The sequence below is a fragment of the Pelodiscus sinensis genome, chromosome 22 (genome assembly GCF_049634645.1).
Source record: "Pelodiscus sinensis isolate JC-2024 chromosome 22, ASM4963464v1, whole genome shotgun sequence".
Lineage (NCBI taxonomy): Eukaryota > Metazoa > Chordata > Testudines > Trionychidae > Pelodiscus > Pelodiscus sinensis.
Genome location: NC_134732.1, coordinates 16,669,861 through 16,684,624, shown reverse-complemented (window position 1 = coordinate 16,684,624; position 14,764 = coordinate 16,669,861). Strand labels below are relative to the sequence as shown.

Sequence of the window (14,764 nt, the reverse complement as noted above, 5' to 3'; positions counted from 1 at the left end):
GCAGCCTGCCAATGTAGATGCTCTTTTTCCGGAAATACTTATAACGAAAACTATTCCTTTTTAAGCATTTCCGGAAATTCATGCCAGTGTAGACACAGCCTAGGTGCACTTGCTGGATAGACATAGCAGGATTCTCTACTGATTTGCTACAAAGCATTTTTAGCAGAGATTCTGTAACACTGACAGACTGAATCAGGGACCTCATGAGCTAATAGCCAGCTGGCTGCTAGCTAAGGCTGTAGAGCAGATTCATTGTTCTGTCAGTGGTCTCAGTGCCCCCAGCTGGAACAATGCACCACACCCAGCAGGTGCTTGGGTTACAGTTTCACAATACATGGACTATGTCTACACTGACGGTTTCTTGCGTGAGAAATATGCAAATGAGGCTGTGTGGAATATTGCTGTGCCTCATTTGCATATCTAATGAGCCACAATTTTTGCGGAAGAGGCTCTTGCACTCTGCCCCTTCTTGTGCAAGAAAAACCCTCTTGCACAATGCCCTTATTCCTGAAAATAATCAGCATAGCGGCATTGCGCAAGAGGGTTTTTCTTAAGCAAGAAGGGAAAGTGTAGACAGCTTCTTCTGGCGCAAGAGCCTCTTCTGCAAAAATGGTGGCTCATTATATATACAAATGAGGCTCGGCGATTATTCCACACTTAGCCTCATTTGCATATTTCTCGCGCAAGAAGCCGCAAGTGCAGACATAGCCATGGTGTTTTTTTCTAAAAGTCCAGGTTACTGAAGTCACATGGTTTCATGAGACTCTCCAGTATTTTAGAGTAAATAACTCCCAGGGCAGTTTAAACAAGATTAGGGACAAGATTGTTTGGGCCTTACGCTTGCATAATTACATCACGCCTTCCTAAAATTCCTTGTATTGTTTGAGTTCACTGCCTGGCCTAACTGTAGGATGACCAACAGGCAAATCTAAAAAATTGGGACACATTTTTTAATAGGAAGCAGATATAGCTGCATCTATTGGATACCCCAACAATATTAGGACTTCTAACTGCTTTTTTGTGTAATAAACTTCAGTGTTGGCTTTTTCCTCCTGGAAGTAGCAGGATTGTGGTAGCTGAATGGGCCATGCAAACTTTTGAGAGCCTCAGAAATAAACAAGCAATAGCCCCGGTGTGGACATAATCCTGGAACGAACATTACTTTATTCTAGGAATAATTACTCCCCTGTCAACGCCGAGTAATAATTGTGGGATAAGAGTGATTTTGTTCGGTATTGCAGTCTGCACGAGGCGCTCCTCTGGAATAGCTATGCCAGCTAGTTTCAGCTTGTAGACAAGGTGGCAGAGATGCCTCTGAGGGATCTAAGCATAACCCCGCTCTGAGATCCCTGGAAGGAGCCCGTAGGCACAAAGCCGGCCTTCCCCCAAGCCCCACACGCACAGTCTGGGGCAGCAGCAGGGAGATTGGCAGCAAAGCTTTTTAATGTGCAGGTAGCTGCACCGGGAGGGAGAATTCCTGGGGATATGCAAATGCAGCCTCATTGTGGAGGGGGAGGGGGAGGAAGAGTGCACGCGGGAGGGAGGGTGCAGCTGGGGCACCCCATGTGCGCTCCCGCTCTGCAGCGGCTGCCTGCAGCCCACGACGTGGCGCCAGGGCGAACGGGCGCGTGCTCCAGGGCAGCCAGCGAGGCGCGCGCAGCATTTCCTCCTCGGGCCCCGCCCTTCGCTGCCTCGGCCAATGGGGAGCGAGGCTGGTTCTGCGTTCGGCTAGTGCTGCCTGCCTGGCCATGCGGGGCCCCGGCTGGCGGAGCGTGGCTGAGACAGCGGCCGGGGGTGAGCTGGGGGGGCCGGGCTGGGCCTTCTTCCTATGCCCCTCCCCCCCTATTGCCCCTCCCCCCTGTAACCCTCCCATGTCTCCATTGCCCCTCCCCCCCACGGGACCCCCTTGCCCTCTAGCCCCCCCACCCTGTGCCCCCCTATTGCCCCTCCCCCTGTAACTCACCCCCTATTTCCCCATTGCCCCTCCCCCCCACGGGACCCCCTTGCCCTCTAGCCCCCCCACCCTGTGCCCCCCTATTGCCCCACCCCCTATTTCCCCATTGCTCCTCCCCCCCACGGGACCCCCTTGCCCTCTAGCCCCCCTCCCTATGCCCCCCTATTGCCTCTCCCCCTGTAACCCACCCCCTATTTCCCCATTGCTCCTCCCCCCAGGGGACCCCCTTGCCCTCTAGCCCCCCTCCCTGTGCCCCCTATTGCCCCTTCCAGATTAAACCCATCCCCTGTGCCCCATTGTACCGTCTTCCCTGTTACTCCCTGCGCTTCTCTAGTGCGGTGCCCTCCCTGCTGTAACACACCAGTCCCCTGCGCCCCCCGCTGCACCTTCCTTCCTGTTACCCCATGTGTCGCCTCTATGGCTCCTCCCTCCTCACTACCTGTCCCCTGTGCCCCCTCTTGTGCACCTTCCTCCCCATTGCCCCCTCTTTTCTGTGCAGCTGTTTCCTCCATTGCCCCCCATGCAGTTGTAAACTTGCTACTTGTTACCGTTCTCTTTTTGGCATTCAATGAAGCCCTTTGCTACGCGCTCATGAACCAGCTTTTATTTCCATATCCAGGTAAGAAGATGGATGGTGCAGCCCTCTGAAGACCCGGAGTGCTGGTGATCCGCTCGGACGCTAAGCGAGGCAACCCCGCTCCCAAGGAGGAACACTTGTGTGCGGAGCACGTCGTTTCTTGAATTGAGCCTCTCTTCTGGGGTGTGACTGTAGATTTTCAGTCTGTAGTTTAGTGGTGTTGCCACCAAGTGACCTTGAGTGGGCATGGCTAGTCTGGCCATCAAAGACTCATACCTACAGAGTTTAGCTCAGAAGATTTGTGTGCAGCAGGTCCAGGAGCCATGGAAAAGAAAACTCGGTATTATTTCTATTTGTTCTAAGCAATGAGACTCCTTTTTTTAATGCTAATTTCTGAGCTCTAGGAACCCTGGTTTGTGGCATGGTTTGCTTGGTAGGGTTAGCACGCCATTTGGTCTGGTCTGTATGACTTGGTAGGTAAAAGTCAAACCATGCTGTCATGTGGGCCCTGATCCTGCAAATATTTAAATGTGTGTTAATATTACCTAATTAGCCCCCTTGATAGCGGCGTATCATTAAATTATACATTGGTTTAAGTAGTTGCTGGACTGGGGACAACATTGGCCATAGCTAGGCTGTAGCTGGGTTCTTCTAACCAATGTTCCCTCTAATCTTTTCCATCCATGTGTGGAATAATTATATTGGTAGTGCGCATTCTAGCAGATGCACACTACCAAAAGAAAGAAAAAAAGTAGCTATGGGTGCTCTGCAAATCAGTTGGGTGGCATTTGACTCTCTCCTGAACGACTATTTACAGGAAACTCTGCTCTAACATCTGTCATTTTCAACAACACCTAAATCCCATAACTGAAGAGGGGCTTATGTTAGCATTAAAATACATTTAACATTAAAATGCAGCATGTTGAATGGGCCCCTAAAGTATTTGTTTGGCGAGGACGACAGTGAAGAAAGAGCTGTCCTGTGACTTTGTAAACCTTTCCTGTGCCTTTCAGCTTCCAAGCGAGCTCTGGCTGGGGATGCAAGCAGCCAGCCGAAGAAAAAGAAGAGAAAGAAACCCAGAAAGCAAGCTGAGAAGGCAAATGTCCCTCCAGCTAAGCAGGCAGTCCCCAATACCAGCAAATCTGCTCAGCAGACAGCTTCTAATCTTAACTCATCTACTCCAGCCGAACAAACAGCACCCAGTGGGAACAGATCCACTCCAGCTAAAACAGCAATGAGGAAAAGTGAGAAAGGAAGTTCAGGTGAGAGGGCCTGCGTGGTGAGTTCACGGGGCTAACTCTGTCTGAATTGAGCCTTGACTTCTTTCCTTCCCTATGCTAGCAAACTGGGACTAGGAAGACTGTTCAGTCTCCAAGCATGAGTATTGATCTTTGCTAAGATCAGACTGCAAACTGGGTGTGAGGTTCACAATAAGCAAGTTGTATTGTTGAAGCTGGATATGTTTCCTAGAGAGGTGCAAAGGAAAGCTGTCTAACTGCATGGGGTGGGGGGAATGGACTCTGTTAAGTCAGATCTAATCAAAGGTAAAAGTAAGTGGATGTGGTCCGGCAGGAAAGTAAGGGGAGTTACTTGGCAGGGATCAAGGTTGCAATAAGACAGTACCTGTAAGAAATTTTAAGTTAGTTTCACCGCTGGATCTAATCTAATTTTGCAGGAGCTTTTTGTAAATCGTAACACATGTTTCCATGAATTTCTGAAAATCTAAATTACAGTGCAAACAAGTCATCTTCAACTAATAAACACTCAGGCAGCAAGCCCTGCAACAACTTGCCAGAGTATCCGAAAGTTTGTAGGACTCTAGATAAAATGGAAACCAATTAACTCATTTTTCATCGTCCCATTTGGGAGAAATGAAACGTGGTTCGTGTGTTGTACATCAGGACGATTTACTGGACTAAACCTTTAGTGTGGAATGACTAGATTCCCTGGAACCATGCTTCTGATCTTAGCCCTGGTCTACGTTAGGGAGTTATTTCGAAGTAACTCCCCTTATTTGGAAATGAGCTGAGTGTCCATACTACCAAGCCTATTATTTCGAAATAATTATTTGAAATAATCCCACCTTTGTCATTTTGAGTTCTTTGGGGATCTTCTGGAACAACGGCTCCCAGCCTCCAGTCCGTGGTCTGCTGCCGGGCCGCAGCAACTGTCAGAGCTCAAGCCGGCTATTCCTGGCTGCTCAGCTCCGGCAGCCATGGTGGCAGTAGGATACGGAGCAGGAGATGCCTCCCTCCCTCCTCCCCACTCCATGCTTGGGGAGGGAGGAGGCATGAAGGAGAGAGGCAAATGCTGCCAACGGCTGCTCCCTCTGCCCGTGCAGCCGCTTTTACCTGCAGCGGCAGAGCAACTAAAGGTGCCTCCCCATGGCTCCGCGCTTCCCCCTCTCCCTCCCCCCCCATGCAGCTGCTTTTGCTCTCCCCCCCACCCCCAATAATGGCAGCCAGCCGGGTCTCCATGCTCCTCCCTCCATCCATAGGAATGCAAGGTGCACTAGGGAGGGAGGGGGTGCGAAGGAGAAGGGCTGCTCTTCCTGTCTACATGGCAGTAACGGCCATGCTCCCTAGAGAGGGCAGTCTTGCTCTGGGGGGATGTGGTGGAGTAATGGGTGAGGGCATGGTGGGGTCACAGGATAAGAGGGTGTTGGTTGGCATGCACTGTAGGGGTCGGAGGTCAAAAGGCATGGGGTGTAGGAGTGGGGGTCAGGGTGCTAGGCACCAGGGAGCAAGGGGCTGGGCAGACTAGCAACATTTAATTTGCATATTCATTATTTGCATAATAAATATGCAAACAAAATGTTACCGGTCTGCCAAGCATTTGTGAATGTGTCTGCCAGTCTGCAGCATAAAAAAGGTTGGGAACCACTCTTCCGGGAAAAATCTTAACCCCAAACCATGAAGTTTCTTTCCTCATGGAGCAAATCATTAGCCTAAATTTTCCTTTTCCACAATCCTTTGTAGCATGTACAGTATAATTGATGCCTTTCCATGGTACAAAACCTTTAGAAATCCTTCAGGAAAATATAACATTTTACTCATTAGACATCTTCTAGACACAAAGATTGTGTGTGCACCGTTGACACCCAGATTCACACTGTGGTTAGGAAGGGGGTTCTGCAAATCCCTAAACTGTCGCTTTTCAGACTCTTCCTATTGTGGAACACTTTGTCAACTAGAGATGCTGGCATGACTGACACCTCTGCCAGTCGCCTGCCTGCTCTGCTGGGACTGGATTGCTGATCCCCTGAAAAAGTGATTTTCACACACATGGTAAAGGAGAGAGGCTGAAAATTAAACCCACTTTAGTTTGATTGCTGTGGGTGGTTTTGTTCTTTATTTCCACTGCCTGGGACTATGACTCGTTTACAGGCACCCTAGAATCTGCCCCACCTGCTTCCAGTCCCTTGCACAGTTTGACAGGCTGCCCACGTGTATTGAGGAGTGAGAGTATGTCTGCTCTACAGCTGCACAGCTATGGTGCTACCACTGTCAAGCTGTAGCGTAGGTGATGTAGTTAATCCACCTCTCCGAGAGGTGGGAGCTAGGTGGATGGAAGAATCCTTCTGTTGACATAGCTGCATCTACAGCAAGGGTGGGGAACCTCAGGGCCAGATGTAGGCCCTGGCTTTTCTGGATCCGGCCCCTGAGGCTTAGCATTGGGGAGCCCGCACTGGTGCTCCCTCCCTCCCTCCAGCCAACCACCCACAGGGCTGGAGCACACAAAATCTACTAGCCTTGCCCCCCAGGCTCTGGTGTGTGAGGGGAATGTGGGGAGTGTCTTTCTCCTTCTCAGTCAGGGGCGTCTCACTTTGCATCTCACTTGTGCGCGGCCCTGACTGGTTTTTCTGGGGGTCAGTGGCCCTGACCCAAAAATGGTTCCTCCCCCCAATCTACCATGAGGGTTAGTGTAAAATTTTTTCACAACTCTGAGCAACATGACTAGGTCAGTCTAATGTTTAAGTGTAAAGTGGGCCTGCGTTTGAAAACGCACATTTCACACAAATAGAAAGGAGAGTCTTCATAATGTTCTCTTCCCCCACCCCTCTTGTAGTCTTCAGTGAAAAGGCTTTTGTCTGGATTTAGACATGACCCAGTAGCATTTGCAAGTGTGATAGCTCAGAGCTGCACTGAGTGCATGAGAGAGAAACTGACCAGCTGCCAGATGGTGTTAAAATATTCTTCCGGGCTCAATCACTTTGAGTAGTGTGAGGGATGGCGGAGAGGGAATTCTAAAGAAATGTTCCTTTCTGAGGACAGTGTCTTGCATTTCCTTCTTGGGTCCCTCTGGAAACTGTCAAAGATCTTTCCTGTGTGGCTAGTGGCCTGTTCAAAGTGAATTACAGGCAGTCCCCAGGTTACGTACAAGATAGGGACTGTGGGTTTGTTCTTAAGTTGAATTTGTATGTAAGTCGGAACTGGTACATATTGTAGGGGAAACTCTAGCCAAACATTTCTCCAGAGCTCAGTTTTATTCTCCCACACCTCACTTCCCTCAGTCCTTTATTCTCGAGCTAAGGTGTCTGCTGAGAAAAGCCGCTCCGCGTCTCCCTGGTCTGCTGGGGGAGGGGCGCTAGCTTCGCGTCTCCCTCGTCTGCTGGGGGGAAGCAGCTAGTGCAGGGTTGCCTCACCCCGTTTGTAAGTAGGGATCCGATGTAAGTCGGATCCATGTAACCCGGGGACTGCCTGTACTTCATTCTCCCACTCTCCTTACCAGGTGGACAAAGCGATCCTGGTTCGTTTTCTGCTGTGAATCTCTTGCGCCAGAAGTTGCATGAGAAGATGCAAGAAGTCTCTGGTCAGGTAAAGGTGTTAGCCACTTGTTGGATAGATTGGTGGGTCACTTTCTTCCCCCTGCATTTCAGCTTGTTGCTGAGAGACATACGGACTGGGTGGCCACTCTGAAGTATCCAGAGCTTGCAAAGTGACCCGTGAAGGGAATTCATTCTCCTTGGAGATGATGTTTTTGGGGTTGTCTCAGGGGAACACTCCTGTTGAGGTTACTCAGGGTTCTGTGCAGGAGGTGAAGGTAGCATATGGCCTAGAGTGACAAGGGAAACTAGACAGCCGGTTGATGCGCTCCAGTCTTGGAGGAGAACATTGAATCATAGAATTCTAGAACTGGAAGGGACCTCAAGAGATCATCAAGTCCAATCCCCTGCCCTTACGGCAGGACCCAAGTGCAGGAGGTGCACATTGGTGGGACTCTCAGGAGAGGAGAAACAGCTCCAGAATCAAGTTTTGAGGAAATCCCAACCTTTGTGGACTCCACATGTCCCTTGTCTCAGGCTAATAAGGGAGAAGTTCATGCATGTATGCACGAAGGATGGAGGTTCTGAGATTCCCAGAAGGCTGAGATCTGGCAGGATTTGGGATGCACAACTGGAACTGGAGTGCTGGGTACTCAGCACCTCTGAAAGTCAGACTCCTAACCATAGATTTACCATCTATCCTGAGACAATGTTTACAGTTGTCATGAGAAATGTAAATCCAGGGAGTTGTGGTTATCTCAGCTGTAATTCTGCACAATCCCATTACAGCTTTTCTTGTCTTCTGGCCTTTCCCACAGGGGGGCGCTAAAGAGCTATCACCAGCAGTGCTGGAGAAGAGGCGCCGACGGAAGTATGAGAAGGAGAGAAAGAAGCGCCGAAGAAAGGAGCTGAAGATGAAGGAGAAAATGGAGAAGGAGGGAGCCCAGGAGGCAGCTACAGCTGTGGAGCCGCAGCAAGTGAAGGAGGAGAGCAAGGATGGGATCCTCTTCAACCGGGTCAAAGTCTGCGAGGAGGAGGAACTGAGCCAGACAGAGAGGAAAAAAGAGAAGAGGAAGAGAGTGAAAGGCAACCTCACTCCTCTAACGGGCAAGAACTACAAGCAACTGCTGAGCAGGCTGGAAGCCAGGAAGAGCAAACTGGAGGAGCTGAAAGACAAGGACCAGAAGAAAGCCCAGGAGCTGGAAAATAAGATGAAATGGACCAACGTCCTTTACAAGGCTGAAGGCGTGAAGATCCGCGATGATGAGGACCGTCTGAAGGCGGCCCTGAAGCGCAAGGAGAAGCGCAAAGCCCAGCGCCAGAAGCAGTGGGAGAGGCGGACGGAGCACGTGGTAGAGAAGATGCAGCAGCGGCAGGACAAGCGGCGCAAGAACATTCAGAAGAAGAAGTTGGCCAAGGTGGAGCACAGGAAGGACAGGGCCCGGAAGAAGGGCCGCATCCTGCCAGAGGACTTGGAGAAGGCTGGCGTGAAGTGAGCCTAGGGCCACCAGTGTTGGTGGCCTGGAAATGGACTCTCAGCCTGTGCTTACGGAGCTTGTTGTGGCTTCTATTAATAAACTGTTTTACAAACCAGCTCTGATACCCACACCTGGTGCCGTTATCCTCTCACTGCCCATGTCCAGGTTTAGGCACCTACAGATGTGTGGCCTGATTTCCAGGGGTGCTGAGCATTGGGCAGGGGTTGGATGCGTGTGCCTCTGAAAATCAGGCTGTTTAGTCAGTTGCTTATTGTTAAGTTTGGAAGATGGGGCCCTTCCTTTTTCTAGCTTCATGGTGCCGAGAATGGAGTGTTATATTCCAGGTATCGGCTGACTAGTCCTCATTTCTCTCTGATCTCAACTATTCATTCCTGGGGGAGGAATCCCGCAGCGTCTCTAGTTCATTATCATGAGTCTGTAGCATGTTTTTATCTAAAATTCCTGTGATGGTGGGTGTCTAAAGTAGCCCTCACTGGAAACGCCAATTGCCAAGGTCAGGGCAGGAACATAGGTCGGTAACACTGACGTTAGATTCCCCAACCAGTCATAAACTGGGTTTCTGTTCTCTCACACTTGTTATCGAGAAGCCCAGAAGAAATCCCACAGACCCCTTCATTGCATTCCAGTTCTCTGGCTCCTAGGTCAGGGTGGGCAGTAAAAAAGTGCAGCCTGCTAGGGTTAGTCCCAGATGGGCCCTCACCTCTGTGTTTACCTGCATCTTCGCAGGTATCAGGTGATTGCAGCTCTTGGTCATGGATCACTGTTCGTGACCCACGGGAGTGGGAAGCAACGTCCCGTTCTGCGCCACTTCCCGCCACTCACATTGGCCACAAACTCTGATCCGCGTCCAACGAGAGCCACAATCGCCTGATACCTGCAGAGGTGCAGGTAAACAGAGGGGGGCCCACCAGGGACTGACCCTACTGAACTGGATCTGGCCCACAGACCGATATTTGCCTGCCTCGTACCTAGGTCCAGTACAGTAAGAAGTTACTTTAAAAAAAACCTTGATCCCATATACAAAATGTTCTCATCCCAAAGGGTCAGACATATTACCAGCTTAGTATAGGTTTGGATCTTACCCAAACTCCCATGCTGCCAGCCAGTCTTTTGTATCTGAAACTAAAGGTTTATTATACGGAAAAAGAAGAGGAGGAGAGATGTTACATTGTGAAGTAATCAAATACCTGCAAACACTCCAAAGTCTATCAGGTTCCTAGCAGTAGTGGTGAGTTTGTTGGCTTGGAAGTCCCTCTGGAACACATCTTTTGCTTAGATGGGTCATTCAGTCCTTTGTTCAGAGCTTCATTTGTAGAAAGAACAAAATACCGGACTATGTAGCACTTTAAAGACTAACAAGATGGTTTATTGGATGATGAGCTTTCGTGGGCCAGACCCACTTGCTCATCATCTAATAAACCATCTTGTTAGTCTTTAAAGTGCTACATAGTCCTGTATTTTGTTTCAGCTACACCAGACTAACACGGCTACATTTCTGTCACTATTTGTAGAAAGGTTACTCCAGAGGTAAGATGCAGTACAGAAGATAAGATGGAGATGATGCAGCTGCCTTTTCTATTCCTTTTGCCAAGTAGCTTGTACTTCCTTTGTCCCAGACATAAGCTGCCCACCCAGCACGTGGCCTGGAAGCTGTCAAGAGTTCTGTCATAGGCCTGACCTTACATGCCTTACTGAGTTATAAGGAGTACCCCTTGCCTTCTCTCAATGGGTCAGCTGAATAGCTCATGTGCCATCATGTATATTTCCAAACTTGGGTGCCACCAGCAACATAGCACAGGTTGTGTAATCCAGAGATGCATATGTGTCCTTGACCCAAAATACAAAGGGGATACAGCCATATAAATGTGATTTTTTTTTTGTCAGTTTACGACATTTGTGCATCTATCTTACATGGCATATCTGGCATAACTCACTGACATTCTACTATACTATTGATACTCCTAATGCCCTGAAGCACAGAACTCCACGTGGATACAGAATTGGTATCTGCGTCTGCAAAATGATCTGTGCACATGGAGAGCTGCACATTTGCAGGCTTCTAGATTAAAAATCTGCATCTGCAAATGTGAGCTGCCGTGATTCACATCTGCAGACATAAAGTGGATATCTGGATTTGCAGGGCTCTACTGAAGGTGTTTCCCAAATTCCATACAGCATCTTGACTCAGCCTCCTTTAATACCTTCTGTGGGAGGCAGCATGGATCAAAGTTTACAACATGTTTCCTATTAGTACCCAGCTTAAAGGTGCTGATAATCTAACCAGCAGGACAAGTTCAGAGATTAATCTTGGTTATGTGCCTCCTCAGGCATATTGTGCGTATACTGCAGGCGCATCTAGACTACATGCGACTTCTAAAAAGATATGCAAATTTGGCTCAGATTTGCATATTTCTTTTTTCCTGGAAGAGGCTTTTCCTATATTTGGCTCGTCTATACGAACTCCTCTTTCGAAAGCTCCCTGTAAACCTCCCTTTAGGAGAAATAAGGGGGCTTTCGAAAGAGGGTTTTTTCCGATATTTGGCCCCATGTAGACGGGTCAAATATCGGAAAAGCCTCTTCCAGGGAAGAAAACCGGAAGATGTGCACATTTCAGCTGAATTTGCATATCTTTCGGAAGCCGCGCATAGTCTAGATGTGTTGTAAGAGGTCTTCCACACCCACTCCTCTTTCTCCCTTTATTCATCAGCTGCAGATCTCCACAGAAATCCATTCCGATGTTTCCAGTTCTGAGATTGTGCTGAAATTCAGTTTTGGTTTCCCCCCTTTTCTCTGGAGTGCCAAAAGGAGCCCTTGCTTTTTGCTTTTGAGCCCATTGCAATTTGTGAACTTAAGGGCAAGGAAGAAACAAAATGAATCGCACCATGCTCTTCAAGAGCATGGCAGACTTCTCCCTGGCAGCCACAGATCTCTCAGCTGAAGCACATTTTTTCCATATGTCAGTGCAGACACACCATTCTAGTCCTCCTGTTCCAGCACAAATCCATTTTTCATAAACAAAATGAGCAGAACTTCCATGGTGGTTTGCCATGATTTGGGATCTACCTGTTAACTAGGGAGGTTAAAATGTGAATGTGTAACCACTGAAATTTTCTGCAGTTACACGTTTATATGCAGGTGGGAAAAGCCAGCTCCCCACCAGCACTGGCTCCTCCCTCTCCCCGCAACGCTGCTGCCTCTTATATAGAGGCAGCAGCACTGGGGGGGGGGGAGGGAGGTTGGCTGTATGTGTTACCATGAGAGTTAACCGATGAGGCCATCCCTAGAGTCAACTGATGAACCCATCCCTTCTGTTTAACCTGATTTTTATGGACTAATTTATTATAGCTTCACCAATGATCTGACCAGAAAATACATAGGTTCTTGTTCCCAAATCAGGTGACAGAATTAGAGAACATAGTCCACTACTTTGTACATGCATTCCATGCCCGGCTCCATGCCAGTGAGCTGGGCTTCTTACCCATTTAAAGTTTGAGAATAGATTGAGTTCATTTTGGCCCCGAGACCTCTAATCATGCTTTGCACTTTGTACAGGCACTCGGGTGTGGCAAAGACATTCATGCTGAGGACAAAGCCAGATTTTAGAGATTTCATTACAACAAAGGAAAGAACAATCAGAGCTCCAAACCACAGGGCTACAAAGAAATAGCACAGTTCTGTAGATCTCATCTGTTTACCAGACTAAAACTCATGTACTCGCACCCCCCTGGGGCACCTGGGAGTGGAAGACAAAGGCCCAGCCTCCTCTGATGGTCCCAGATCCTCAATCCTGAGATGCTGGGGAGCAGTGTTGGGTGTTAAGTAGCCAAGCTGTATTGCAAAGCTGAGCTGAAAGCCAAAACATGCTGGTTTTATAAAGAACTGGATGGAATGCTGGGTGGGGACTAAGGATGTTAGATGTCAGTTCATTGAGCAGTTGAGTAACCATATGAATTCTTGTTGGTTACTTGACTGTTCTATGGTTCTCAGGGGCAGGGCCAGCAGCCAGTGTGCTCCAGCCTCACTCCCGGGGAGCCCCTGCCACTTCACACTTCTGCCTCTCTATTTGTGGCAGCAATACGGGGTGCCAGGCAGGGGCCATTCCGCAAGGGGAGACAGTTTAAAAACCAGCTCCCAGTGCAGAGTGGCTTACTGCTGTGCCATGTTGCTGCCTCTGATAAAGAGGCAGCAGTGTGGGGTGGCAGCAACGCCTGTCCATGAGGAGGTCTGAGGGGGTGGTGGGGAGAGGCTGCTCTGCCTCCTATGGAGCAGCCCCTGTCCATGCGGGCTCTGAGTTCCCAGTGGACAGAGGCCAGCCTCTGTCTGTAGGATGCTTGAACTTCCCGGTGGACAGGAGCTGCTGCCGGGACTAGCCTCTGTCCATGGCAGGCCCAGCCTCACTGTGGACAGTGGCTGCTCTGTGGGAGGTTGCTTCATAGCATCCTCCCCTGCCCATGTTGTTGCCTCTAACAGAGGCAGCAGTGCTGGGGAGGGGGGACAGGCAGGCAGCACCATGGGGGGAGAACCAGCTTTTTCGATACAGTGGCCGCAAGGAAGGGGAAAGGTGTGTAGGCTCAAGATTAACCGATAAGCCGAGACTAATCAGTAAATCATATATTCGACTACACCTCAACATCCCTAGTGGATGACGAAACCCTGGGGCACTCAGGAGAAAGAGCTAGAAATACTTGTCCTAGGTACACAGACACAAGTTGATTGAAGAGGGGCAGGAGGTCAGGGTCGATGAGGTGACAACCTGTGCGCCTGGCAGCGAGGAATTGTTGTCAAACGATGTTTGTGAGGCTGTGGAAGAGGCACCACGTGTCGAAGCAATGGAAGGGATGCAGGGTACGTTGGTGTGCAGGCAGGTGGGGTTCGGGGCTAAGTAGGGGGCAGCCATGTGGGGCTGGATAGAGACTGTGCCTCGGCAAGTAGTTGCTGTGCAGGTGGATGGGGTTGGGGGCTGAGCAGGTGTTGACCATCGGTGGCCACGCGGGGTGGTAAGTTGCTCTGTGCAGTTAGGAAGGGGGACACCGCAGTATGGGATGACCAGAGGCTGGATTTCACTCCCTGGGTCTGTTCTAGCCAAACAGCATGGATGCATGCAGGGATCGCAATAGAATCTTCCTGGGAAATGGTGTTGGAAGTTCCATGACAGGGCTGCCTTTGCCCCACCCCTGTGGTACCAGGCATCAAACCAGCCCTCTATGTGCAGCCAAAATCAAAACCACACAGTTTGGCTGGATAAGTACTAGGGAGCCCCCTCCTTACTTGCCTCCAAAAGCTCAGCCTGGGTTTACTTCTTAACTTTCCCCATGGATATGTCAGCAAGAGTGCAGCCTGCGAACAAGCGTAGAATGATCAGAAATTGTTTCCTTGTACAACTGTTGCACAACCACGCTCTGTGCTTTCTTGGGGAGTCAGCAACAATCCTCCTTTCCCCTCTCTGCTTTCCCCCCTCCTTTTCAAACTCAGCACAATCACAGTGTTTGCAGAGCTCTGTGCTTGCCTCCAGGCTAATCCAAGGAAGTGGGAAGTTTTCTTCAGTGCATGTTAGTGAAATGTAAACAATCTTTTCTCATGAAAAGTACAGTCACTCTATTAATGGTTACTTTTGCAGACCAGACCTTGAGTTCTCAGATGTCTTGTCCACCATCAGACAGACTACGGCAACTGAGGAAAAAGAAGCCAAGGACGCGTGATGATCTGGTGAAGGATTTGTTGGGTCACTCCAGGGGTGGACTGGCCCGGCGGGATACCGGGAATTTCCTGGTGGGCCATCTGCTGAAGGGCCGGCTGGCGGCTGCTGAAAAAGGAGGGGGATTGTGATGGAGCGCCGCAGCCCCGCACTTTAAATTCCCTGGTGCCAGCCCGGTACGGGGACCAGTGGGGGCCGCGCAGCAGTTGAGAGGGGAGATGCCCGAGCATGGCGTGACGTCACAGCCCGGGACTTTAAAACTGCCCTGCCCAGA

General features: G+C 49.8%; 1 protein-coding gene across 1 annotated transcript; it reads left to right on the top strand.

The window, feature by feature from the left end:
• Positions 1–1,637: 1,637 nt before the first annotated feature.
• Positions 1,638–8,891, top strand: SURF6 (surfeit 6). The gene is made up of 5 exons (XM_075905947.1): positions 1,638–1,794; positions 2,574–2,871; positions 3,545–3,793; positions 7,263–7,348; positions 8,115–8,891. Exons 2-5 carry the CDS (start codon positions 2,778–2,780, stop codon positions 8,790–8,792), a joined length of 1,107 nt encoding a protein of 368 aa, XP_075762062.1. The 5' UTR covers positions 1,638–1,794; positions 2,574–2,777; the 3' UTR covers positions 8,793–8,891.
• The last annotated feature ends 5,873 nt before the right edge of the window (positions 8,892–14,764 follow it).

Coding starts and splice junctions, on each gene's coding strand:
- SURF6 (XM_075905947.1), top strand. CDS start 2,778: ATGGCTAGTCTGGCCATCAAAGACTCATACCTACAGAGTTTAGCTCAG. Junction 3,794..7,262: donor AAGTGAGAAAGGAAGTTCAG/GTGAGAGGGCCT, acceptor TCTCCTTACCAG/GTGGACAAAGCGATCCTGGT. Junction 7,349..8,114: donor TGCAAGAAGTCTCTGGTCAG/GTAAAGGTGTTA, acceptor CCTTTCCCACAG/GGGGGCGCTAAAGAGCTATC.